At 38.4% G+C, this 27255-nt stretch overlaps 1 protein-coding gene and 1 pseudogene across 1 annotated transcript; both read left to right on the forward strand.

Moving 5' to 3' along the window:
• Positions 1–1508: 1508 nt before the first annotated feature.
• LOC103427218 (uncharacterized) lies at positions 1509–11827 on the forward strand (annotated as a pseudogene).
• A 1159-nt stretch (positions 11828–12986) lies between these two features.
• Positions 12987–13862, forward strand: LOC103422995 (ubiquitin-like protein 5). The gene has a single exon (XM_008361063.4). The coding sequence runs from the start codon at positions 13194–13196 to the stop codon at positions 13599–13601; it is 408 nt and encodes a 135-aa protein (XP_008359285.4). The 5' UTR covers positions 12987–13193; the 3' UTR covers positions 13602–13862.
• The last annotated feature ends 13393 nt before the right edge of the window (positions 13863–27255 follow it).

Consider the following 27255-nt stretch of genomic DNA (forward strand, 5'->3'; position numbering starts at 1 on the left):
AAAAGTCCAAACTCAGTGCTTAAGCGAGTATTTGAGCCTTGAACTGTTTTGGATAGGCAGGTGATGGTCCTATCAACTTAACCAAATAGGGCATGACTTTGTAGGATGAGTGATATATGAGCTAACCAAATTGGGTAAGTTCTTTCAACTTTTAGGTGGATTGTCTATCTCATACCCCGTTGAAATTCGACACATTCTCCTTCCTTCATATTCCCATACCATCTAAGGAAACCGCCCTAAAACTTTATGTCTAAAGACCTTTGTTTTGGGTAATTAGTGACTAAAAGCCAAACAAAATATGAGTTGCCATGAACAAATTGCCTTGTCATCAATTATAGTTATTTTAAATTTTTTTTTTTTATATACTGAATTTCCTAGTTCAATGAAAAAAAAATAACATAATGTCAATACATGTCTCATAAAATTATGTCGTGCTTAATGATCACAATTATATTCCTCTATATGAATAAATTTAAGGAAAACTAATGAAAAGGGCTTGAAAACTTTGAGTTTTAATGATAAGGACAAAATAAAGGGTAAAGTGAATAGTACCAGGATTGACTTTTTAGTGTAAAAATGTGGTTTTTCATTAAAGTGAACAGTACCAGGTGCTTTTCGTTAAAGTTCCCATAAATTTATGCATACAAACCCTAAACTCAAAGAAGATATTATGGCCTAGTTTGATATTGTTTTTTTCACTAAAATCTGCTTCACTTTAAAGTTCAGCAGTAAAAAAGTGTTTGGTAAAAATAAAATATCTTGCTTATTCTAATAGTAATGACCTCTAACAACAACTTTTAAAATCAGCATGTAGGTAGTTCTACCATAAGTATATATGCCCATATAAAGTTTTGTGCATATATAGTTTTGGTAGAAATTGGTTTATAATTCCTTTTATGGTTGTTCATATATTAAAATAAATTATTTTAGTTCATCTTAGTAGTTGTAATTTTATGATATATTTATGTCTTTTTCTGTAAGACAAGAAAGAGCCACATAATCTAGTTCAACCACTAACATCAAATATCTCCATCATCCCTAACCAACAATATGTGGTCATATATAATTGCAGTGTTTTATACCCATAAATTGTCACACACATCATCATCATATTTCTTTATTCAAATTAATTTTTTTTCTCTTTTGGTGATCAGTCAATTGAGAGTAATTCATGAATCATCATAACTAATAATTACAATAAAAAAAAGTGAGTGAAAAAGAGAACAAAACAATAAGAAGGGAGAATTTGTATCAAATTTCAATTTACTGATCAAATTATTGTTCTGAATACAAATCGCAATAAATTAAAGATAAAAATCTTATCAACCACGGTAATTCACCATTTGTGGAATTAATCAAAACTCAATGCGAACCATAAAACAATCAAAGATAACGACACAACAATTTGCATATTAAACGACATGCTAAAAACGGATGATGACGAATTTCTCACAAAGTTTGTTAATTTGACCTCCATTAGTCCTTTGTGCGTCTCTCTCTTTCCCCCCCATCAGCAGTCGGGATTCGGGAATTACCCAAATAAGCCAACGAGCCGATTACCCTTTTTGCGCTTATTATTTTCTTGGGCCTCATTTTCTCTGTCTCTCGATCTTCACGGCTTTTGCTCCCTCCTCCCTCATCGATCTCTCAAAAAACTAGGGTTTCGGCTTTCGAGCTCCAAATCCACCGACCTCCTCGCCTGCTCCCAAAAATCTCCACGTCTCCCGCGACGGCCTAGATTTTCTGCTTCTGCTTCTCCTCCTGGTGGTGGTGCTGCTGCTGCTTCTAGGGTTTACAGATCTAAGCCAGCTCTCACTTCCCAGCTCTGCTCTCTCTCTTCACCATGTTTTGGAAGCTCACTTCTCTCTCTGCCTCATCGCCTGTAACTCTCTATCTTTCCCAATCTCTGTAATTTCGAAACCTAATTTCAGATGCTTGTTGTCGAAATTGACTGGTGTGGTGTTCTGCTTGATCAATTTGCTAATTTTAAAGTTTAGCTGGTGTGGAGTTAATTGCTAATTAATTTTGTTTAATTGGGTTTTGTTACAAACTGGTTTAGGCTGATCGGACGTAGCTTTATTAGTTTCCGAAATTGAATGGAAAGTAGATATTAGTGTGCTGTATTTTCCGTTAGTTGGATTTCCTTTCTAAGAGTGGTATTAATGTGATTGAGATTAAAGTTGGGTAGCTAAAAATTTTGTAATTCCGGGATATGCGATTTACCACCTGTATTTGCTGGGGTTTGGATAAGTGGGGTCTTTTACTATTAAGATTGTGATTGAAGTGGGGGAGCTCAAATTTGGTAATTTTGCGATGTGTGATTATCGTCTGTTTGGTTGCTGAGAAACCGATGGAAGTAGTGGGAAAGAACTACTTTTGAAGTTCATAGTTTTTGGTTTATGGGGTTTAGATTTGGAGGCTGCAGTCTTTGGCTGCATCTAGTTCCCATGTGCTGCCTTTTCTTTGGCCAGCCATAAACCATGAGTAACAGTGTTTGACTGCTGTAGTTCTAAGTGCATTGAGCTCACGTATGATTCTTTGTTTGCGACTGTGATGCTCCTGTTTTTATGGCCTCTTATTAGTTCTTTTTTCTTGTTGTTTTTCTCCTGTACAGGTGGAGACAGTGCTAGACAAGGAAAATTTTACATTAGAGGAGCTTCTGGACGAAGAAGAGATCATCCAAGAGTGCAAAGCCTTAAACACTCGTCTCATTAATTTGTAATGTCTCATTGATGTTCTCTTTACGGATTGTACTGCTACTGATATTATCAAAGTTCCCTCCTGTATATATATTAAACTCATTACCTGAATTTGTTGGCTTTCCTTACAGTTTTTGGGAATTTTTTGAGGAATTATACATAGATGATATCTTGTGTAATATGGAACTTGATTGTGGATGAATAACTGATACTCTTGTGTAAGTTTATGTTTACAGTTTACGAGATAGAGACCAGGTGGAGCAATTATTGCGTTATATTGTTGAAGAAGCTCCTGAGGATGCTGAAAGCAAACGAGCCTTCAAGTATTATTTCATCTTGATAAAGCATTACTTTTGACATTTTTGATTTATACTCTTATATTTCTCTCCAAAATGTTTGAGATTTTAATTTTTTTTGAGTTTTGCTTTTGATTATTTGATTAAATGTTTTCTTCCTCATGATCTATAGGTTCCCCTTCATTGCTTGTGAGGTTTTTACATGTGAAATTGATGTTATCTTAAAGACTTTGGTGGATGAAGAGAAGGTATTTATGATTATATCTTAATCTTGATTAAGGAATTTGGCGTGTAAAATCTTGTCTAGTCTTGACATATGCTTATTTTGTGATTGCAGCTAATGAACTTACTTTTCTCCTTCTTGGAACCAAATCGTCCTCATAGTGCCCCGCTGGCTGGGTATTTCAGCAAGGTATTTTTTTAGGATATTTATCGTTTGTCCTGCTTGATCTCGTCTCAAAACGGGTCCTTGACAAATTTTTTGGGAACTTTAGGTTGTTGTATGCCTAATGATGCGGAAGACAGTCCCACTTATGAATTATGTTCAAGTAAGTAACTCTGTTAGCATATCTTCATATTTTCAAACTTCTGCAATTTGGTTTTCTTCATTGCATCAATTTGGGACAGTACTTTGCCCTTGGACCTGTTGCATCTTTGCATTACCAGCAATAGCATCTTTATCACACATTTATCTGATTGCATTGCATGCTCTTCTAAGTCAAGATGCCATGGTTTTGGAAACAAAGTTTTGTGGGAACTGTTTTAGCTGTGAAATATGGGTGATATCCTGATACCCCTTTTCTGTTTGTGTATATGTTTTTGATTCACAATCTTTGGTGTCTGCAGGCCCATCAGGACGTTTTCCGTCAGCTAGTTGATTTGATAGGAATTACGTCCATCATGGAGGTATTTAAGAATTTGAATCGAGTTCAAAGTTTTTGGCATTTTTCTTGTAGGATCCTCTTTGGAATTCAATTTGAGGTGTTTTCATGGCACAGGTTTTGGTTCGACTTGTTGGTGCGGATGACCATGTGTATCCCAATTTTATTGATGTGATGCAATGGTTAGCTGAAAGTAATCTGCTTGAAATGATCGTAGATAAGTTGAGCCCAAATGTACGTGGAAGATTAGATTCTTGTTTATCTATAGAATTTTTTCTTTCCGTATCTACTTATTTATGAAACATATATGACTAGTGACTACTTAAGCATTTTGTTTTGCCATAGCCATTAAGCATGCACCAGGGTACAATTGGTTTCTTTAGTCATTATGGTAACAATGTCTTACTTCCTCAGTTAGCGATACCTTTGGTTGAGAACAAGATATGTTGACAATATAACCTAATGGATATCCGTTTTACTTGAATGCTCATGTGTCCTGTGTATGTCTACTTTTGCCTCTGTGCACTGCTTTAGTTGTTACATAAAAGATGCTGCCCCTTAGATCCAGGAAACACAGAATCAGAAGTATTGCATACTTTGTCACCTGTATGCCTTTGGCCTTTCTACTTGGAGTTCTATGTGATTTTGTTGTTTTTGGTAGAAATTAATAACAAAAGAGAGAGTACTGCAATTGAACTTAAAAATTTAATTGGAGAAAACACTAAATTGTAACATACTTTTTTATGAGCTTAAGAAGTTTGGAATAAATGTCAAATAACGTAGTTTTAAAGCAGCCCTGGTGCATATTCTACATCTAACAACATTCTTTTTTACTTTGGACCAGAATCCTCCCGAAGTTCATGCTAATGCAGCAGAAACACTTTCTGCTATAACTCGAAATGCTCCATCGGCCCTAGCCAACAAACTTTCCAGTCCAAGGTTTGTGATCAGAACACTGTTTTGGTTGGCTTGAGTATTTATTACGTTTTGGTACATTTTATTTGGATTGGTTTTTAGTTTTCTTAAATACTTTTATGCAGTTTTGTTACAAGAATATTTGGTCATGCATTGGAAGATTCACATTCAAAGTCTGGTCTTGTACACTCGCTTTCGGTCTGCATCTCTTTGTTGGATCCAAAAAGATCAGCAGTTTCTTCTCCCTTGTTCCATTCTTTTCGGAGCCAACATATGTACGAGTCTCCAATCCCTGTTAATCCAGATACTGTCAGTACAATGCTCCCAAAACTTGGTGAGTGCAAATATCTCTTGCCATAATTATGTTAAAAAAATTGTAAAAATGTACGTTTTTCGAGCTGCCTTGCATGTATAATTATTGTTTCTTGTCTGCTGATGTTTATTTTATTCCGCTGATTATATTTCTGCTGTAGTTACATCATTGTTTAGTTTTTCAGTTGCATTTTTTTCAACAATAAATGCTGAATCTTTACTTTGCCATTAAATTTTAATATAACTTGACCTTTTGTTGCTTCTTGAAAGTAGTAGGGGATACCTAGGGTTTGGTGCATGGAAGGTGGATGTAATCCATTGAACCTCCCAGTGCCTTTGAAATATGACAAGGCTTTGGGATATGACGAAGGCTCATATACAACAACAACAAAGCCTTTTCCCACTAAGTGGGGTCGGCTATATGAATCCTAGAACGCCATTGTGCTCGGTTCCGTGTTATGTCCTCTGTTAAATCCAAGTACTCTAAGTCTTTTCTTAAGGTCTCTTTCAAAGTTTTCCTAGGTCTTCCTCTATCCCTTCGGCCTTGAACCTCTGTCCCGTAGTCACATCTTCGAACCGGAGCATCAGTAGGCATTCTTTGCACATGTCCAAACCACCGTAACCGGTTTTCTCTCATCTTTCCTTTAATTTCAGTTACTCCTACTTTACCTCGAATATCCTCATTCCTAATCTTATCCTTTCTCGTGTGCCCACACATCCAACGAAGCATCCTCATCTCCGCTACACCCATTTTATGTATGTGTTGATGCTTCACCGTCCAACATTCTGTGCCATACAGCATCGTTGGCCTTATTGCCGTCCTATAAAATTTTCCCTTGAGCTTCAGTGGCATACGGCGGTCACACAACACGCTGGATGCACTCTTCCACTTCATCCATTCAGCTTGTATTCTATGGTTGAGGTCTCCATCTAATTCTCCGTTCTTTTGCAAGATAGATCCTAGGTAGCGAAAGCGGTCGCTCTTTGGTATTTCCTGATCTCCGATCCTCACCCCTAACTCATTTTGGCCTCCATTTGCACTGAACTTGCACTCCATATATTCTGTCTTTGATCGGCTTAGGCGAAGACCTTTAGATTCCAACACTTCTCTCCAAAGGTTAAGCTTGGCATTTACCCCTTCCTGAGTTTCATCTATCAACACTATATCGTCTGCGAAAAGCATACACCAAGGAATATCATCTTGAATGTCCTGTTAACTCATCCATTACCAATGCAAAAAGGTAAGAACTTAAGGATGAGCCTTGATGTAGTACAGAACCTAAGGGCTATTAGGATTTGTCAGTACAATGATACGTTTACTCAGTCCCCATTACCAATACAAAAAGGTAAGGACTTAAGGATGAGCCTTGATGTAGTACAGAACCTGAGGGCTATTAGGATTTGTCAGTACAGTGATACGTTTACTCAGTCATGGGTGCAAGTTTTTCATTATAGCTGCCTTAAAGAAAAAGAACTGTTTCATTGTTGAAATTTTAAGATTCAAAGTGTTTGTCCAGGCGACTTGCTTATGCTTTTGAATGTGTCATCGGATGAGAAAACATTGCCAACAACATACGGAGAGTTGAGGCCTCCACTTGGAAAGCATCGTTTAAAGGTTGGTTTCTCTTTTTACCTCTACTGGAGTTTAGTAGTATTCTGGCTGTTTTATGTACTAAATTGTTGATGGATTTTTTAATTCAGTTCTTGCTGGCAGAATTTATATTTGATAATAAGTTACGTGTTGAATGAATTTTCCTCCTTAATTTACAGAATGAGAAAATTGTTAATTATTGGAATACTGTAACTGTCAATTTGCCATTTCTAAACTGTTCTGCAATTTATTTCAGATTGTGGAGTTCATTGCTGTTCTACTGAGATCAGGCAATGAAGAGGCAGAAAAGGAATTGGTTAGCTCGGGAACCATCCAACGGGTTATTGATCTTTTCTTTGAGTAAGCTGTTGCTTCAATTTTTTATTTTGAATTAGTGAGTCTGAGGATAGGTTGTTAAGGGACAATTTTTCTCTTTTGTTGTTGTGAATGACTTACCTGTTACTAGTATCCTAATATGTTTATTTAATTAATGCAGGTACCCGTACAATAGTTCCTTGCATCATCATGTAGATAGTATAATATCGTCATGCTTGGAAAGCAAGAGTGATGCCATTGTTGACCATCTTTTTCGAGAGTGATTTAATTGGAAAGTTCCTTCAAACAGATAAACATCCTATTCTATCTGGTGATGCTAATAAGGTAGAGAAATGGATATCTTCGCTACTTCTTTAACTGTGCATAATAATGTTGTAGGAAAATTTTAATGCTCAACATTCTACATTTGTTTGTAATGCCTCTAGTTCCTTTGTTGGATGAGGTGTATTATAAAAGGGAGAGCATGGTTATACTTGAGTGGAGTTTAGATTTTTGCAGTGCATGTAACCATATATCAGTGACTACCTCTAGTTGTTTGTTGATTTATTTCAAACTCTGATAATGCCTTTTTCCTTGATTATGTAGCCAACAGTACCTGCTGCCGGAAAATCAGCACCACGGGCAGGAAACCTTGGGCACATAACACGAATTTCTAATAAGCTCATTCAATTGGGAAACAGCCAAAGCCGTGTTCAGGCATGCCTTCAGGTAGGTTGCAGGTCTGAAATTTAAATTACTACAAGAAGCATACATATATGGATCATGGCTTTTTTTCTTATTTGTGATTTTGACAGTGATCATATTTAATTGTTTGTAACTTTTATAGTAAGATGACTTCTCTGTGAAGCAATTCTACCATATTTCATGTCGTATCTTTGCTGTAAAGTCTGCATCTACATTATCAACTCAAATTTATTGTCATTTACCTCTCTATATTGGTAAGATAGTGATGTTATCACATTTTGGGATGCTTGAGTGGGTGTTAAGTGTTTTTGAGAGAATTTTTATTATTGGTGTTTTTTCTAATAAAACTTTTCTTGGCTTGTTTTTCTAGGAAAATAGCGAATGGAATGAGTGGCAAACAACAGTTTTGCAGGGGCGCAATGCAGTTGAAAATGTTTATCGATGGGCTTGCGGGTATGTTGTTCCATATATCTGTTTTGAAATGTACATTATTCAAGTATGATTAGGGACCATGATGTATAAATTACCATAATTTTCAAGTTTATATAGCATTCAATTCAAAGTAACAAAGTTGCCAGTTAGGTTAGGATGACGACCTTTTTGGGTGTAGTCTTGCAATTATAAATTGATGTTTTATTTCCCCTCAAGTCCTCTTTGTCCCTCTTGTCGGACGCCTCTTCATCTGCCCCACACTGCGGTTATTATAATAAATCAATTGAACTCTACTCTATGCAAACAATAAAGCTATTCTTAATAGTCTTAACCAGCTAAAGCATCCTTAATTCAGAATGTTTTATTTGCCTTTTGTGTGAGGAAAATATCCTAAATATTGACTTTGCCCCTCTTTTAAATTATTGAATGTTTTTGTTGTAAAGCTATATCTATCTCTTGTCACATACAGACTCACACGTTTGCTCTATTATTTAATTTTTAAAACATTCGTTTCTATATTTTTTGTTTCACTTTATATTTTCTTCTCACTTACTCAGTCATAAGGAGAAAATATATTATGAATTCATAATGTTGAATTTTACTATTTCTCTATTAATTTTGATGTATTCTTAGTCGATGTTTTTAATTTTGTTTGTAAATTCCATATAAATTATTTTATTTCCATAAATTCTTGTAAAAAAATCGCTATTTGATATGAATCTCAATATCTTCATCGATATATCTATATTTATGAACTTACGTATACCATTTCATATCTAGTATGTAGTCCTTGATTTTATTTTCTGTTATGTGATGATATATTCATGGTACACAAAGTACTTGCTTATAGTTGTTGAGCCTTATTAAATGATCGATGTGGTTATCAAACTCATTTTGTTGGATCTCAACTTCACTTATGTTTTTCCTTGTCACACACAGTCGCCCAACTGCTTTGCAAGACAGGACAAGGGATAGCGACGAGGATGACATGAATGACAGAAATTTTGATGTAGCAGCTCTAGCAAATAATCTAAGCCAGGCTTTTAGATACAAAATTTATGAGAATGAGGACGCAGGAGAGGTATCTTGCTCGGTCCTCTTCTTTTCTTCTTCCTCCACTTTTTTTGTTGGGCTAATGATTTGAATTTTCTGCATTACAGGACCAGGGAGCTCATGATCGAGATGATGAGGTAATTATTTTGTTTCTATCACTGATGTTTCCTTACTTGATGTATAGTACTTGATGGTAACTATTCTTATCGAAGCATGAGCAGTGCTCTAAAAAGCGGTCGCCGCGATTAACCTGAAATTGTTTATTAAATTGGCAAGGCTATTAGGCCGCATAAGGCGGCTGCTTGGGCAGACGGTGGGCGGGATGGCTGACGGCGGCAGTGGTTTAGCAGCTATAGTTAGGGTTTTTTATTTTAGGCAGGCGACAATTGTATTAAAACTAGGAAAATAAGGCCGAACCTTCCATTTGTTTAATGAGAATAAAAGGCCCAACAAAACTTATGGGGTTAGAAAATGGTACAAAACCAACAGAATCTAAAATTTTACTCATATACCTATATCTCATAATATATAATAAATTTATTAAAATAGAAAAAGGCCTAGGCCCCTCCCGCTGCCCGACTACCACCTAGCGCCTTTAGAACCTTGAGCATCAGTAAGCTCTGTAAAAGGTTGGAAGTAGAAACAAGATAACCCATGAAAGCAAATTTTAATTGTTTTTTATTTTTGGTTTAATTACATTCTGAAATGAGTGGGTTTGATTTGTAACATGCAGGATGTCTACTTTGACGATGAATCTGCTGAAGTGGTCATATCATCCTTGCGTCTTGGTGATGACCAAGGAAGGTAGGTTTGTAACCTTTAGTTTTGTACTGCTGTTTGTGTGAAGAAAAATAAACTTTGAAATTGGGGTTCAGTGGAGAAAAGGGTTTCAAATTCGTTTTGGTTTATAAAAATGTCAATTTTTCTTAAGCTCTTATGTGTGTTCTGTATCATTGTTATCTTCTGAACATCATCCCTATTGATGGATCTGCTAGTTTCTACTGTAGGTAAAAAGATGGCCTAGAAAATTAGGTATCCTCTAAAAAGTCAATCCAAGACAATATGGATTGAAATGAAACAAATAATTAACAAGGCTTCTTAGGCTTGATGGTTCGCATGCAATCCTCAAGTGCAACAAGCAGTTAGGTGTATAATGAGTTGCACCATCAGCTTGACTTGTAGACCTATAATACCACAATATAGCTAGAAAAGCTAAAAAGAGATTTTATTGTATTCTCATATCTTCCATTGTTCAAGGTGGAGTATCACATGCATAACATCGTATATGTCCTTGCAATGTATTAAATATGTTCAACTGATTGCTTCACGAGGCTGGCATTTGACGTCTATGAATTTATATCTCTAGTAGTGATGTCATATGTATATCATATTGTATATGTTTAGAGTGATGTACCTAGGTTGGAAATTGTTTGTCTTATAAATTTTCTTTGGTTGTAATGCAAGTGCTTGATATTGTTGGAAGTGTCAAGTGTATGAGAATTTAGAATTGGCTCATCTGTTGTGTATTATAAGTTTTGGTGTAGAATATTGTTAATGTGGATGCTGAATGGTTTTAATCCTGAATGCAGCAGCAGTTTATTCACAAATTCCAACTGGTTTGCATTCCAAGATGATAGAATTGGTGATGAACCTGTGGGCACATCACTGTCGGAGATGGAAGAAGTAAACTTGAACGGGACTGCGAATGGCGGTAATAGCAGTAGTGATGATGAAGTTGTGGTAGGGGATGATGATGAGTTGGCCGGAAGTAAAGATTCCATCAATGGCACATCCAGTTCCAACACAAACCTTATGAATGGATTTAGCAACAGTGGAAACGTGAACCCAGATGGCGAGAAGACAAGTGCATCCAATGAATTGGGGGGTTTCTTCAGATTTGAGACATCCGATAATGATGACATGTATGGAGACAGGCCTTTGCCTGAATGGGTGGGATGGAGTGAAGCTTCAGATTTGCAATTCGGCGGTGCAAGTGTAAATCCATTTGAGGATCATGATGACTCGGTTGTCAATCCTTCCACTGCCGAGGTAGTGGCATCTGATGTTGGTGCTAGTTTGCACTCAAGTGGAGGATCTACACTTTCAAATGGCTCGCCTCCATCCTCCACTGCTTCTACTGCAGGGTCAGCGGGCAGTGATGTGAGCCAGAGGTCAGCTGCTGTGCCGTCACTGTTTGAAGAGGATGTTGAATTCGTCGGTGTGGAGTTGGAAGGTACTGAGAAGGCTATGGAGCAGGCTCTTAAAGAGGGCATAGTAGGGGAGGCAGGGCCATTGAAGAAAAACATTATGCCGAAGGTGCTAGAAAAGGAGAACCCTGCCGATGGTGAGGCTGCAAATAAGGAGTTCAATGACGCCAACTACTGGAGGGTTGATCAGGAAGTGGCTGTTTTGGAGTGAATGGTGGGTTGATCCTTCTTAAAGCTGTTTGAACCTGAAATTGGGTCTGAAAGCCAGGGGCCTATTTTCAGTTGGCAGTGTCAGCGGCTTCTATAGCAGTGGCAGTCATGTACAGTATATTTTTGTTCCTAAGGTAGGTTGTGTTATGGTTATTTTCTGTTTATTTATTGTTACTCATTGTTTACTATTTAAAGGTTGGTTTCTCCCTGATACCGGTTATATGGGAATGTCCCAGATCCAAAAATGTTTTCGTATTTTCGTATCTCAGCTGGAATCATTCGTAATGTGGGATCCGTATCATTGTGGAATCCGGACTCATTAAGCATAAATTGGTTAGGTATTGTGAGTCTACATATCTACCGCAGTTTTGATGGTCAGTGCCTCGTCTCGCTCTTGATAGAATTTTTCTTATTAGCAAAGCAAAGTGATACAATGTGTTCATTGCCTTTTCGGTTTGGTTCGTTTCCACCAACCGTAAGGGTATGTGTCGGTTTGATTGCCATTTTACGTGAGTTAAACTCGTAAGATGGTTGTGGAATTGCTCTCATTTGGTTGCTTGGCGAAGGATAGCAGGTTTGAAATTTATGGCCAAATGTTTAAACACATTACGATCGATTCCAAAGCTTATGGACTTGCGTGAAAATGTCAATGAGACACAAAATGTTGTAGTTTTGAGCAGATGAAGAGTCCCTTGTCTGATCTAGGTCGTAATATGCTGCAAAATTCTAGAAGCCACAAATTTATGAACTTGTGTTACCGCAGATTGAGGAAGTGGGAAAATGGATTACGGTTGGGCTGAAAAGGGTTGATCATCAGCGCCCCTTTATTTTTGTTAGTACCAGTGAATTGACCATGTAAACCGATGTTACAGTAATAACAATATCATTGTATGACCTTGTCATCATTTCTTGGGCAACAAATTTATCCTTGGATACTCTATTTAGTTATCGCCCTCGGTTTCCTATATGATGAGTCATATTTTAAGTTACGAGTTACGTGGTGGTCTAGTGAGCAGAGTTAACATGAATCTTAGTTGGTGACTTTGTCATGGCAATCTACCTTTTCGAGGACCAGAAAGACTAACAGAGATATTCCAGCCTTTTTCTGGCCACTATTGTGTGATTCATCAGCATCAAGAATCAAACTCAGGACATGCAATGTAGAATACAAGCTTGAAATTCGTCCCTAAATATTGGGATATCCTGTGATGGTTTGCAGCTCAGCCATTAAGAAAGAACTATTCTTGGTGTGCAAAAGTAAAAAATTGCTATTGCTATAGCTAAGGGTTGGTTTGATATCGCTGAAAGTATTTTAAAAGCAGTTTTTTTTTTTAAAAAAAAGTCAAGGTTAAAATTGTGTTTGATAAATGGAAAAAAAAATGTTTTGATCAAAATTATGAGTCCAAAACAGCAAAAAGCAAAAATAGCTCTACTCCTGCTTCTAAAAACGGTGCCTTTTTTCACAGCACAACAACTCTACCATTGAAAAACACTTGCAAAGCATACGGGGTTACGCCCAAAAGTAAAAATAGCATGAACATCAAAATGTAGTTAGCCCAGGAAAATAGCAATAGTGCATGACAATTCCAAATTCCAATAGAATCAAAAGAGCAAAAAGACGAGCATACCCTTACTGGTACATTGTAGAACCTTCCAGATCCTCCCGTTCAGTATTTAAGCGCTCACAGCGGTTCCATTGTCAGCCTCAGGGCTTCGCAGCCTACAATCGGAGGAGGAGAATACGACGGAGCGGCGGAGAGAAGATGATCGAGGTGGTGCTGAACGACAGGCTGGGAAAGAAGGTCCGGGTGAAATGCAACGAGGACGACACCATCGGCGACCTCAAGAAGCTGGTGGCGGCCCAGACAGGGACCCGACCCGATAAGATCCGAATCCAGAAATGGTACAACATTTACAAGGATCACATCACTCTCAAGGATTACGAGATCCACGACGGCATGGGCCTCGAGCTCTACTATAACTGAATCGCAATGGTACGTCGTCGTTTGGCGTTGCGTGGTCTGTCGCGGTTAATTGAATTGGATTATATTGTTGGGTGGTCAGTTAGGATTTTGCGTTCTGCAGGTTTGGGGGAAAGTGCGTTACGTGTATGTGGTGTCGTTCCATTCCACGTTGCGTAATTGTGTTTCGTGCACAACTAATTGAGAAATAAATGGTTTCGTTTAAGAAGATGTAATGATATTAGCATGTAAACTATTTCGATCAACTAAACAAGTTCTCATGTATTTTGGTTTGGGGACAACTTTACTTGTTATATGCTTTTAATTTAATTAACACTTTTTCTTTTCTTTTCTTTTTTGTCGAAAACTTTTAATGAACACTTTGATTCATAAAACATTGATACTCATAGGGTCTAATCGGTTTTGTAACTCCTATATATGTTCTTGGCCCCACTAATAGTTTTGTAACTCCTAGATATGTTCTTGGCCCTTCCGGACACAAGGGAACTGAGGTCAAGAATCAAATGATCCGAGCCATTGAAATTTGATCTAACAGCAATAATTATTATAACTTTTAGAGGGATTCTCTGTTTGTAGCCGTTTGATCAAATTTCAATGATCCGGATCATTTAATCTTTGGGCTCAGATTTTTTGGATTCGGAAGAGATCCAGTTCCAAAATTTTAAGATCGAGAGTGTCAAAGTAAAAGTTCAAAAATAATATTACAAGTTACAAAGCAAGTTACCAAACTTTTTTTAGCAAGGTCATTTATATTAAAAGAAAAAAAAAATCTACTCCCTATGATTCATTAAAAAAAAATTAAAAAAAATATATATTTGACAACTAATTGAATCACATTATTATGCGAGTGCGAAATAATTTTTTTATAAGCTCTACTATGTGTCTCTTAAAACATTTTGAACGTGTTTACAAATAGAGAAATGTTGTAGACATAATTTACTAAACAATTATAGAGGCTAGAGAGAATGGGTGCGGCACAAAGAGAGAGAAGAGAGAGATATGTAATTGTGAAGTGTGTTCTATTCCACCTCATTGTGCCTTTATTTTAATAGTAAGGAAGGTAAATTCATTACCCCAATAGGATTACAACTCTAATAGGATAATATCTAACCCTAGAGAACATTCCAAGATATTACTATATACACTTGGATTTACACAATCACATTTCTCATCTAATAAGACTGCAACACTCCCCTTGAGTGTGTAGATACTTAAACAAATGGCACAGGTTTTCAGTGATAAAGTAAGTACAGTTGATGAAGTCGTCGGCACAATGAGCGAATATGAGTCTCAAAACAACGGAAGAATTCATAAAAGGTAAAACTCACATAACCTCGTTATGGTAAAACTCAAGGTGGGAGAAAAACATATAGACTAAGAAGAAAAGTGAGAAGTTGCATTAAGTCAAAACTATACGTCATCTACACACAAGTAGAAGAGCTCACAAGGGTATGATCAGCCCAGAATAGGTGCCTCGTCAAAACCTAGTTAGGTAGCAAAATACAGTGAGAAAAATGCTCCTAATCGTAGGGAAAAAGAATACATTAAGATCAAGTGAGTATACTTTTAGATATTCCCCTTGAGTTTGACAGAACATCCGAATGAGAACTACAACCATTTGCATATGAATAATTAGGCATACCAATTCATCGGACAAGCTTTTGGAAGTTGACTTCAACAGTGATGTCGTGTAGAGGTCGGCAAGTTTGTCTAAGATCGGCTTACACGACTTCAATCTCTTGATGATTTGCTGATATAGACGCAATATGTCTTGGTGTTGACTTCGTTGATGTATCATGTCTTGGTTGGGTTGATACATGCGGCATAGTCTTCATGAATCGTCGTCGAGACTCAACGATGGATGAAACAGCAAGTACTTCGAACATGCTCAACAAAAGCTCTCAACAATGTCTTACGTGTTGCGTAGTGAAGTGAAGTGAGTCTTGGAACGTTTCGAAGATTTCGCAACTAAGGTCATATCGTGGACCTCCAAGATATTGCGATATCCCTAATGGTAAAGACATAACCATTCAGAGATATGCCTTGTGCGAGTTTGATAAGTAACCAACGTCAGCATAACAAAAAGGCAAGAATCATTCCGAGGATCAAGGGGGTCGAATCCACTCAAGATGCGGTGGGATTAACCCAAATCCGTAGTACCTTCAGGGTAGTGGAAAAACGTCCTTAATACCAATTCAGTGGTTGCGTATAGGCACGATGCTGCATCTTTACCAATAGATCAACAGGGAAGGAAATGTCCTATCTAATTGCAATGAGCTAAGGACAACAAACGTAAAGTTGAACTTAGATATGGAACTTCAGATTTCATAACCTCTTTAAGGGTCTCATTTGCATATAGCATATGGAAGATCATATGTATACTCAAAAGGTAACACATTCGGGGTGTAGTTCGACTGGTAAATCAAAGTACCGTCAGAACAACACTTGAACTTTAAGTCAAGGCATAAACAAGTTTTCCCAAGATCCTTCATCTCAAATTCCATCTTCAAGTGCGAGATAGTTTTCTCAAGCTCTTCTAGAGTCTTAGTGAGATTCATGTCATTTGACATAAACTGTAACTCTAGCAATTCAGAATTATACTTCATAGTTTAACACGCAATGGCATAATTCGTATCCGTAACTGATCAAATAATCACTTAGGTGGGTATACCATATCAGCCGAATTGCTTCAATCCATAAGTGAACGCCTTAAACGAGTTGAGAGGGTGTTCCGTAGTTTGGAACTATTTGAATAAATCCATGTAATTCTTCAAGAACTTACATGTAAATCTCTGTATCCATATCCACATGGAGAAACACTAACCACATTTCATAATGTTGTAGTCAATCACAGGGCGTTTAAGAGAAACCTTGAGCCATAAGGCACGCATCATATTGCATTATTTCATTCATCTCAATAGGCTTCCTTTCCCACTTATAATACAACATGGTTACCTTGGGCAGTGTAGGAACGACATGTCCAAAACACACTTTGGTAAGGAATTTAACCTGGATCGTAATTTCGGTTGTCCAATCAGTTCTACGTTGACACTAATCAATAGAACACGGTTCAATATCGTCGTTTTTCATTTATATTGGTAGCTAGCATATAAGTGAAAACATCATCAATGATAATCTCATTCCAATTCCATTATCTCATCTAAACCAGTATACTGGACCAAGAACTTCAAGTCTCGGGAGTAATCCGGATTAATCTCATGAGATGGAAATGATTTAAAACAACGATCGAGTATGGATTCATTGTTGTGTCGTGACTTCCTTTTCTAGATAAATAAATCCTATTAACCAAGTGATATGTCGTGTTTCAAGCCAAGACAGATTGATTAGCTATCTGCTGGTGTACCAGACCATCCAACAGGGATGTGCCCACCATTCGGGGATGTTGACTCGATGTCAATTAAGTATGTCTATCCTTGCAGGAATGTTTTCAGCTGGTATATGATCTTGTCACTTTAGCTAGATCAGAGGAATGCGTCTGGAGCAACATTCTGAAAGCTAGAATTCATCGCACTTACTTATCACACTTGTGCAGGACGGGGATTGAGATGAGACATAGTGGGCAATGTCCACACAAATTCCTGTTGTTATATAGGAACGTTGACATTCTTATCTCCCCCTAATGGCGGGAAGACTGTCTAATTGAAATGACAATCCACAAATGAACGGTAAAGAGATCGCATGCAAAGGCTCTAAGAGAGCTAGTGCGAAGGAGAATCATGATCGACAAAGATTCACATCCTTTTTTGAGGACCCATGTTGGTACGTTGTGGCGGCGCAACTTGGCACATGGAATGCACAATGCGTAAATACGAAACGTCAGATTCGTACCCAGTAACCAATAACTGTAACGTCGAAAATGGTTGGGTGCCAAGGGGCCTTAAGGTAGACCAACATAGTTGTGTACAAGATTGCATAGCCCTAGGCAGAAATCGAAAGCTTGGTGCTTTCATCAAGGTTCAGGCGATCAATTAAATTACGCTTTATGATCACTATGCGAGGCTGTTTTGGGGTGAACATGGGAATTTGATGTTCAATTATAAACCTAAGAGACATGCAATACTTTATCAAAAATCATCGATATAAACTCTCCAATGTTATCTTGTCTTCCAGACTTTACGGGATAATTAAGGTGGTGATCCCTTCTAATCGGGCATGAGGTTTAGAAGCACTGTGTGTGGACAAACATGTGACCAATTTGTCGAATCATCAACCAAAACCATAACTATTTATATGGTCTCCATCTTGGTTGGATTAGTCCACATATATTCCTTTGAATCCATTGTGAAAAGAGGGTTGTTTCGTATCTTTGCTATGGATGATTTAGAAAATCAATTTCCCTAATGAGTAAGCTTGGCAAAGTGTGTTTGTAGGCATAAGACCCTTACTTCGGGTAAGGAGATGCGTCAGAGCATTATTCAACCTAAGTGTCCCAAATGGTCGTGCCAAAGCAAGTAAACTGCTCGTATCACTCGGTTTCAGGTCGGCCACATGTGGCATGTTACCAGTTGTGAGATAGCCCATTGGCCCCAAAGAAAAACTTCAAGCTCATTTTTGGAGGTAGTGCAAAGATATGCAACTCTATTTTCTTCAGTGGTTTCATTTATGATCATTGTCATCTCGAATATCCTTAAAACTCAACGACGTTTGTCCGGAACAGAGAGAATATAAGGTCTCTTAAATGGTAATATAATACCATTCATACAATGAGGAGCATGCCAATGCTCTTAATCAGGTTGGATAGACCTTAAGTCGTTGCTAGAGATATAGTTTAGGTGTAATGTTAGCGTGTGTAGTATCGCATTCATCCAGACAACTAACTTTCCCACATTCATACCTAATCACGTATTTAATTGAATTCGGTCACATGTATACAAGAAACATGATTCAAATAACTCATATTCGAGGACAATATTGATAACATTATTCATAACTTAAACAAACACCAAATGTGAATCCAAGAACATAAAAAAAGTGTTCATAAAGCAAATGGTTTACTAAGGGGATTCAGCCAACAAGGCGTCAAAATTCTACTTTTCCAACGGTGTTTGGTGGAGCAAAATTAGTCTCACATATTGACTATTAAAATGGTACTCCTCAACGACATTGGTAGGGGCAAGAACAAGCGCATAATCAATGATCTATTCCATCAAGACGGATGTAGATTATGCAAAGTTAAGGTTTGGGAATATTATCCATATTCTTGAAGTTTTAGGTCTTTGGTGCCAATGATCATACTTTAGGCATGATGCCACACCTTGGCAGACCCTGATTCTACAATATGTTGTAAAAACAAACTCGAAATTGGATCGTGAGAGAGACAAACCCAGATTTGGATTCGGTAGGCTCTAACCAAAGCTGGATAAGTCTGTTCGGTAGGCCTTTTCCAAAGCAGAGCAATTTCGTTCGATGCACCTCTACCGAAACAAAGCATGCCCTTCGGTGCATCCCTACTGAAGCAGGGCACCACCATTCAGTAAACTTCAGCCGAAACTGGGTCTATAGTTTTCATAAAACAATACACCCATGAAAACTTGACGTTTTTCATGTAAAACCATGTCTTAGAACCCGAATGTTCTAACTTTGATGCTTATAGATATTTTATTTTCCATAGCACCAATCACAATCTTGTTCCCTCCATTCAGTGGATTGTCGAACCGTAACAAGTTCGATTTCACGATGTTTCTTGACTGAAACCACTTTATGTAGGTACAAGACGTGAATCTCCACTTGACTATCAAGAAGTCAAGAAACAATTGAAGCCAACAATGCCATGGAATAGCTGAATAAGTCTCCACCACGCTCTTCATTCGAAAAATTATGCCCAAAGCATTACAAACGGAAGTACCTCCCGAACAAGGATTCCATAGCTCTTTGGCTCGCTCATACGGACAGTCTGATCATGCGAGATATTGCTTGAAGCACACCATGATTACGTCATGAATGAATATGATTATGAAGTTTATAAATCTGATCGAATTTTGACTGGAGAATTCGTTTCTCGTCCTTCCTTGTTTCTAACTCGTTTTCAAAACAGCAGTGTGAAGAACAGAAGTTTACCAAATTCTCGAATCTGATTACTACTACACTTGCGAGAGAAAGGTACCCCAGCAATTCGGCTGAGAGGTATCGAGGTTTTAAAGGCACTAAATTCGAAACTACAGTTTCGAGTTTAGTTATGAACTTCTGGTTTATAAAAAGAGGTACATGTAAGAACACATAATACAATATACGACTAAGTGTAGTGGATTTGGGTTGTTTCATGAACTCAAGTGTGAGTGCTTTGAGACTACGAAAGGGAGTCAACGGTTCAAAGAAAAGAAATAAAATATTGAATCGTTAATGTCTAAAAGTGGGCTTCATGCCAATAATTTTGGATGTCTAGTCAGATTAATGGATTGCTGGTTACTTTTAAACAATTTAATAGATCGGGACCATTCAGGTCGATTGTAAAAGAAAAATAATGAAAATTGTCTAGGCCCATATGTGATTTTAATGTGGGCTGCAAGCCATATGGGAAAATAGGCCCAAGAAACTGTGTTGAGGGCCTTAACAAAACAAAGCCCATATTGGGCTTAGGCAGGTTACATGGGCAGCCCATGTGTATTGTGCAATCTGCAAGCTGCAACGAGATGGGCTGACGAGACAAAAAGGCATCCCAACAACAGTTGGGTGCAGGCCTAAACAAAAAGAAGCCTAAGTCGACTGTTAGGAAAAATCAACCCAGCTCCAGGCTGGCTGTGGGTCGAGAGGGCAATAGACCCAAAAAAAAAAGGTTGAAGCCCAAGTGGTGATGAAGAAGACGACGCCAAAAACGACGTCGTATGTGTTTTTTTTATGTTGGACTTGGCTCAGAAGCTGAGTTGTCTGGTTTGGCTTGGTGCGAACGCAGCTTCAAGCCACATCTTTGGGGGTTTTTTTTTCTTTTTTTTTGTCGATGTTTAGGGTTTTCAGAACCGAAAGGGGATCAGGGGCAAGCCCAGAAGGGCTGCTTTGTTCCTTTTTTTTTTTTCGGTTAGGGTTTAAAAATACCCAAAATTGCTTCTATTTTATTTTGATTCTTTGACTCACAAATTCCACATAGCAATTTTATAATTGTGTAATGCATGAACGTATATATATTGACAAATATATGAACATATACAATATATATATATCGGAAGAAAAATATAAATGTAGGGGGCTCATGCATTATGGGGAATATTTTCATGCTTCATGGTCGTTTCAAATATCTTCCTTATTTTAAGCGTACCTAATTGGCAGAAAACAATAAAAGCCTTTGAATTTGTAGAAGATCTTTCTCGAAAAGTCAGAATTGCATCTCTAATGCGTTGTATTATGTTCAACATAGAAAAATTAAATTGAATCAATAGCATGTAGATCAAATTAATAAAATAATAAATTAATCATAAAAAGAACGATTTAAACGTAATACTCCCCTAATTGAAGATCAAACTCTCTTTAGTAATGTGCTGATAACGTGTTGTATGCATAATTTACTGAACAATTATGGAGGCCGGAGAGATGGGGTGATGCACATAGAGAGAGAGAAGTGAGAGATGTTTAATTGTGAGGTGTGTTCTATTCCACCCCATTGTGTCTTTATTATAGTAGTAGGGAAGGTAAATTCCTTATCCCAATAGGATTACAACTCTAATAGGATAAAATCTAACCCTAGAGAATATTCCAAGATATCCCTAGATACACTAGGATTTACACAATCACGTCTCTAATCTAATAGGACTGCAACAAGAAAATAATATTTAATAAGTAACTGATTGAATCACATTAATTCTGGCCTATTGTGAGGCACTAATTATAAATAAAAAATAAAAAAAAAACTGTACAAAAAGAATTAATTATTAAAAAAATATTGTTTATATGACTAAAATATCCCTACATTATTTTGGATTGCTTTTGAAGTTTTTTGCTTGAGGGGTATTTTTGTCCAATTAATTTTTATGAAACTTGTGACCTCAAAAGACACTATTCATTGGGCTGTTGGCTTTATATATAAGATTAATTAATATTTTTTTCTATATGTTATGGATGGAAAAATAGATTTTTTTTTTTTTAAGAAACAAAAACAGTTGTTCTCTAGAATTTTGTGGTACAAAGTAAAAACAATTTTAGTTATTTTAAAAGTACTTCTAAACGAGTTATATGTCTAATCATGTTACTTTGGTGACTTATTGTATGTTGGTGGGGTCTTTTATTAGTGACTTTTTTTTCCCTATGTCATATTAGAACTATAGTGGTTAATATAAGTAATACATGTACAAATGTCTTCAATGGCCTTTCATTCTATGATTTTGCGTTATTATATAAGTTTTTGTAATTTTTTTCCTTTTCCGTTTAACCATATAGATATTTAAGATTGAACCCTAACGGTATAATTCTTGGCTGCACTATTAAATTACCCATAGAAAAAAAGGAAAACTAATTAAAATGGCTTGAAAACTTTGAGTTTTAATGATAAGGACAAAATAAAGAGTAAAGTGAATAGTACCAGGATTGACTTTTTAGTGTAAAAATGTGGTTTTTCGTTAAAGTGAATAGTATCGGGTGCTTTTCGTTAAAGTTCCCTAGAAAAAAAGGCATTGTAATGGGTTCTCATGAGAAAATCAGAAGTTACTTGTGAACAAAGTTTGGTTTCTAGTCTCTTCAATTGTGACCACGACATCAGTATGTATCATCTTTTCTCGTCCTTGTACATATTTGGTGCTCTTAGATTCTGTTGTGTCTTCCACTCAAAGAATTAGCAAAAATACTCACTAATTGTTTGAAGAAGATGAAGCATAGAAAAGCAGTAGGCCCAGACGATATACCAATCGAAGTGTGGAAAGTTTTGGGAGAGACAGGTATAACATGGCTCACTGACCTTTTCAATAGGATTTTGAAAACGAAGAAGATGCCGAATGAGTGGCGAATGAGCACTTTGGTGCCTATCTACAAGAATAAGGGCGATGTACAAAATTGCATGAACTATAGGGGAATTAAGCTAATGAGTCATACAATGAAGCTCTGGGAGAGAGTCATTGAGCATAGATTGAGGCAAGAGACACGGGTTTCGGACAACCAATTCGGGTTCATGCCAGGGCGCTCAACCATGGAGGCAATCTATCTCTTACGAAGATTGATGGAAAGATATAGAGATGGGAAAAAGGATTTACACATGGTCTTTATAGATTTAGAAAAAGCGTATGATAGGGTCCCAAGAGACATTCTTTGGAGGATTTTAGAGAAGAAAGGAGTACGAGTAGCATATATCCAAGCTATACAGGATATGTATGAAGGAGCAAAGACTGCCGTAAGAACTCATGAAGGACAAACCGAAAGCTTTCCCATAACTGTAGGATTACATCAAGGCTCATCCTTAAGTCCTTACCTTTTTGCGTTGGTAATGGATGAGTTAACAAGACATATTCAAGGTGATATTCCTTGGTGTATGCTTTTCGCAGACGATATAGTGTTGATAGATGAAACTCAGGAAGGGGTAAATGCAAAGCTTAACCTTTGGAGAGAAGTGTTGGAATCTAAAGGTCTTCGCCTAAGCCGATCAAAGACAGAATATATGGAGTGCAAGTTCAGTGCAAATGGAGGCCAAAACGAGTTAGGGGTGAGGATCGGAGATCAAGAAATACCAAAGAGCGACCGTTTTCGTTACCTAGGATCTATCTTGCAAAAGAACGGAGAATTAGATGGAGATCTCAACCATAGAATACAAGCTGGATGGATGAAGTGGAAGAGTGCATCCGGCGTGTTGTGTGACCGCCGTATGCCACTGAAGCTCAAGGGAAAATTTTATAGGACGGCAATAAGGCCGGCGATGCTGTATGGCACAGAATGTTGGGCGGTGAAGCATCAACACGTACACAAAATGGGTGTAGCGGAGATGAGGATGCTTCGTTGGATGTGTGGGCACACGAGAAAGGATAAGATTAGGAATGAGGATATCCGGGGTAAAGTAGGAGTAGCCGAAATTGAAGGAAAGATGAGAGAAAATCGGTTACGGTGGTTTGGACATGTGCAAAGAAGGCCTACTGACGCTCCGATTAGAAGATGCGACTATGGGACAGAGGTTCAGGGCCGAAGGGGCAGAGGAAGACCTAGGAAAACTTTGGAAGAGACCCTAAGAAAAGACTTAGAGTACTTGGATCTAACGGAGGACATGACACAGGACAGAACACAATGGCGTTCTAAGATTCATATAGCCGATCCCACTCAGTGACTTGGATTTTCCAAGTCTCCAACCGAGAAGTTTTCCTCACTCGGGAAATTAAGGGAACACTACCTCAACCTATATGCTCCACTCACAAAGCTTCAACATACAAGCTTCAACAAAAGAAAATTCAAAGAACTTAGCGAAGAAGGCTTTGGTGTATTTAACACAATACGTTGAAATGAAGGAAAGCTTATTTATTGATATCCCCGATAAGTTACAAATATGTACATATACTTGAGTCAAAATAAACAAACAAGAGGGAGCCTTCACAAAGGTTGCTTAGGAGAAGTCTCAGCAGTCGGTAGAGCCCCAGAAAGAGAAGGCACCGGAGGGGGATCATTCGGAGCCTCAGTATTGGACAAAACCCTAGAAGGAGGAGGCATCAGAGATTGATCATTTGGAGCTTCATTACGCGGTACAGCCCCAGAAGACGAAGGCAATAAATGCCTTTGGAACAAACCCACAAATCTCTGATGATTAAGTAAAACCTGACCATCAGATTCCTTCATCTGGTCAAGCTTCCTCTTCATGTTTGTAGCATAGTCATGTGCGAGCCGGTGCAACTGTTTATTCTCATGCTTGAGCCCTCTAATCTCCTGTTTGAGACTCATCACTTCAGCCGCCAATGATTCAACTTGGCGGGTTCGAGCAAATAGGCGTTGGGCCATATTAGACACAGAACCTGCACACTAAACACTGAGAGCCAGAGAATCCTTAACAGACAACTCATCAGACCGTTTGGAAAGTAGTCTGTTATCTTTGGGAGTGAGAAGGTTCCTGGCCACTACCGCAGCGGTCATATCATTCTTCATCACGGAATCCCCAACGGTAAGAGGACCAGTAGGGGAGACGAAGGATGGGCGCCATATGTTGTCTGGAGAAGGCGGGGCTGCCTCTTCAACAAGGTTCAAGTCAAAACGACGGTCGGAGGGGCCAGACATTTTCAAAGGTGTTGAAGAGAGAAGAGGTCGGACAAATCAAGATCTTAGAAGTGCAAGAATGGAGCTTCTACTGGTGGATATTCAAGTGTGCTTTGGAACTTAATGTCAGCCCCTATAAAAATCTGCACTCGACGAAGCTTCAGAAATCGAAGAGGCGCCTGCTCAGAAATCGAAGAGGCGTTTGCTTTCTCAAAAGCTGGGCTGCTCAGAGATTCTCAAAAGCTGGGCTGCTCAAAGACCACAAAAGCCGATCTCAGAAATCGAAGAGGCTTGCTTTCTCAAAAGCTGGGCTGCTCAGAGACCACGAGGGCCGATTTCAAAAATCGAAGAGGCACCTACTTTTCCAGCCTTGTCAGCACCTGTCACACGCACACTCAGCTTTGCGGAAATTATGTGCATTCTGTCGAAGATTTCTGGCGAAGTAGAAAGCACATGAATCGTACTGTTCAATCACCCACTTCCCACACGCAACAGTAGCTCATGGGTACCACAAATAACTTTGCCAAAGTTCTCTGACAAAGTTGAGACACGTGAAGGTTGCAGCTCCCACTACACCGCTCTGACCAAGAAGGGTAAAAGAATTGCAAAGAAACAACACTAACAAAGTTTAGACACATAAATTTTGAAGGTCTAGCTACCACATTATTACCCACAAGGGTAAAGGAATAGTACCACTGCTGGATAATTGGAAAGTCCCGGTGTGTCAACCTCTGTGCTTCGTGGCAGGGTAGACTAGCAAACATGCCCAACCTTTACTCACATTCGAGAAAACACTCCTAACAAGATTGCTTGCTCCAAAATCGAAGAGGCACCGCCCTCCGAATCTCGAGAGCCAGACTCCCAACATGATTACTTTCTCAAAAATCGAATAGAGGGTAAAGGAACAGTACCACTGCTGGATAATTGGAAAGTCCCTGTGTGTCAACCTCTGTGCTTCGTGGCAAGGTAGACTAGCAAACATGCCCAACCTTTACTCTCATTCGAGAAAACACTCCCAACAAGATTGCTTGCTCCAAAATCGAAGAGGCACCGTCCTCCGAATCTCGAGAGACAGACTCCCAACATGATTACTTTCTCAAAAATCGAAGAGACACCGCTCTCCGAATCTCGAGAGCCAGACCCCCAGCAGGATTGCTTTCTCAAAAATCGAAGAGGCATCGTTTTCCGAATCTCTAGAGCCAGACCCCCGATAGGTCTGTAATCTTCACACGCAACATCAGCTTTCCAGATACCACAAACCACTTTTTCAAAGTGCTCTGACAGAGTTAAAACATGTGAAGCTGGCAGCTCCCACTACCGTGCTATAACCAAGCAGGGTAAAGGAATAGCATTATTACTTGATGTTAGGGAGACTCCTATATATGTCGACTTCCATCCCTAACGGACAGGCAGACCTGCAAAAATGCTCAACCCTTTCTCTTATCTGAGAGGGCACTCCCAACAAAGCCTTTCGAAATATTCAGTTTTTTTTCCCCCCGATAATACCTCTGTAAACAAGCTATACTAGAGCAAGAATATCTCATATCATCAGGGTTAAAAGCAAGAGTATCCCATATCATGCTTTTTCCCTGTCTTTTCCTTTGGCCTTGTTCTTACCTGCAAGACAAGGAGAAAGAGAGCAATCAGTCAGCACTTGGAATCAAGCTTCCAGCCAGGAACTGACTGCCTGGAACCCCTTACCTGATTACTTACCTGGCATTGCTCTCGAGTACTCATCTTCAACATCTTATGCTTCCAGGGAAGATACCGCATCTACCTGAGGAACAGATAGGGCAAGTGAGAAGGATACAAGGAAGCATGTGGAGACAAGCGTAACAGCACACGTGCCGATACATCCACTACTCTATCAAAAGCAAAAGTATCCCATATCAGCAGGGTCGAACGTACTCTAGATTTGATGGAATTGTTTTGACCCTCAAATTCTTCAGTCGGCCTTATACTCTGGAGGAAACCAGAAAACCCTCCAGCCCAGTTCAAGAATAAGTCTGTGGAAAGTTACTTCTTCAAAAGCAAAAGTATCCCATATCATCTCTCCTCATTTTTCTTCTCTTTATCCTTCATGCTGCCTGCAAGATAGGGAGAATGTGAACAATCAGCCGGAGCTCTGATTGCTTACCTTGTCTGTCACCTCTTTCAGCAGATCCCCCAGCTCGTCGACTTGGGGGACTCCTACTACATGGTTTGTATCTCGCTTGACCAAGCATGAAACTACAAGTAAGCTTCAAGTGAAATTGATACATTACCTTGTGCATCTCCACCGGTTACAGATACCACCCCTGGATGGAGGAAGAGTACTTCCAGAGAAGATGCCACATCTACCTATGAGACAGATAAGGCAAGTCAAGATGATACCACACTCCGGTACTTAGAAGTTTCGTGGCTACGAGATCATTCTCCCACAATTTTTCCTAATGTCATTTGTATTAAATCATTCACTTGTACTCACTAAAGGAGAGCTTGAACCTATGTACTT

This window comes from Malus domestica, chromosome 03 (assembly GCF_042453785.1).
Source record: "Malus domestica chromosome 03, GDT2T_hap1".
NCBI classification, from domain to species: Eukaryota; Viridiplantae; Streptophyta; class Magnoliopsida; order Rosales; family Rosaceae; genus Malus; species Malus domestica.

Bases quoted from the DNA above. Each gene is read 5' to 3' on its own strand.
- LOC103422995 (XM_008361063.4), top strand. From the start codon at position 13,194: ATGACAATTCCAAATTCCAATAGAATCAAAAGAGCAAAAAGACGAGCA.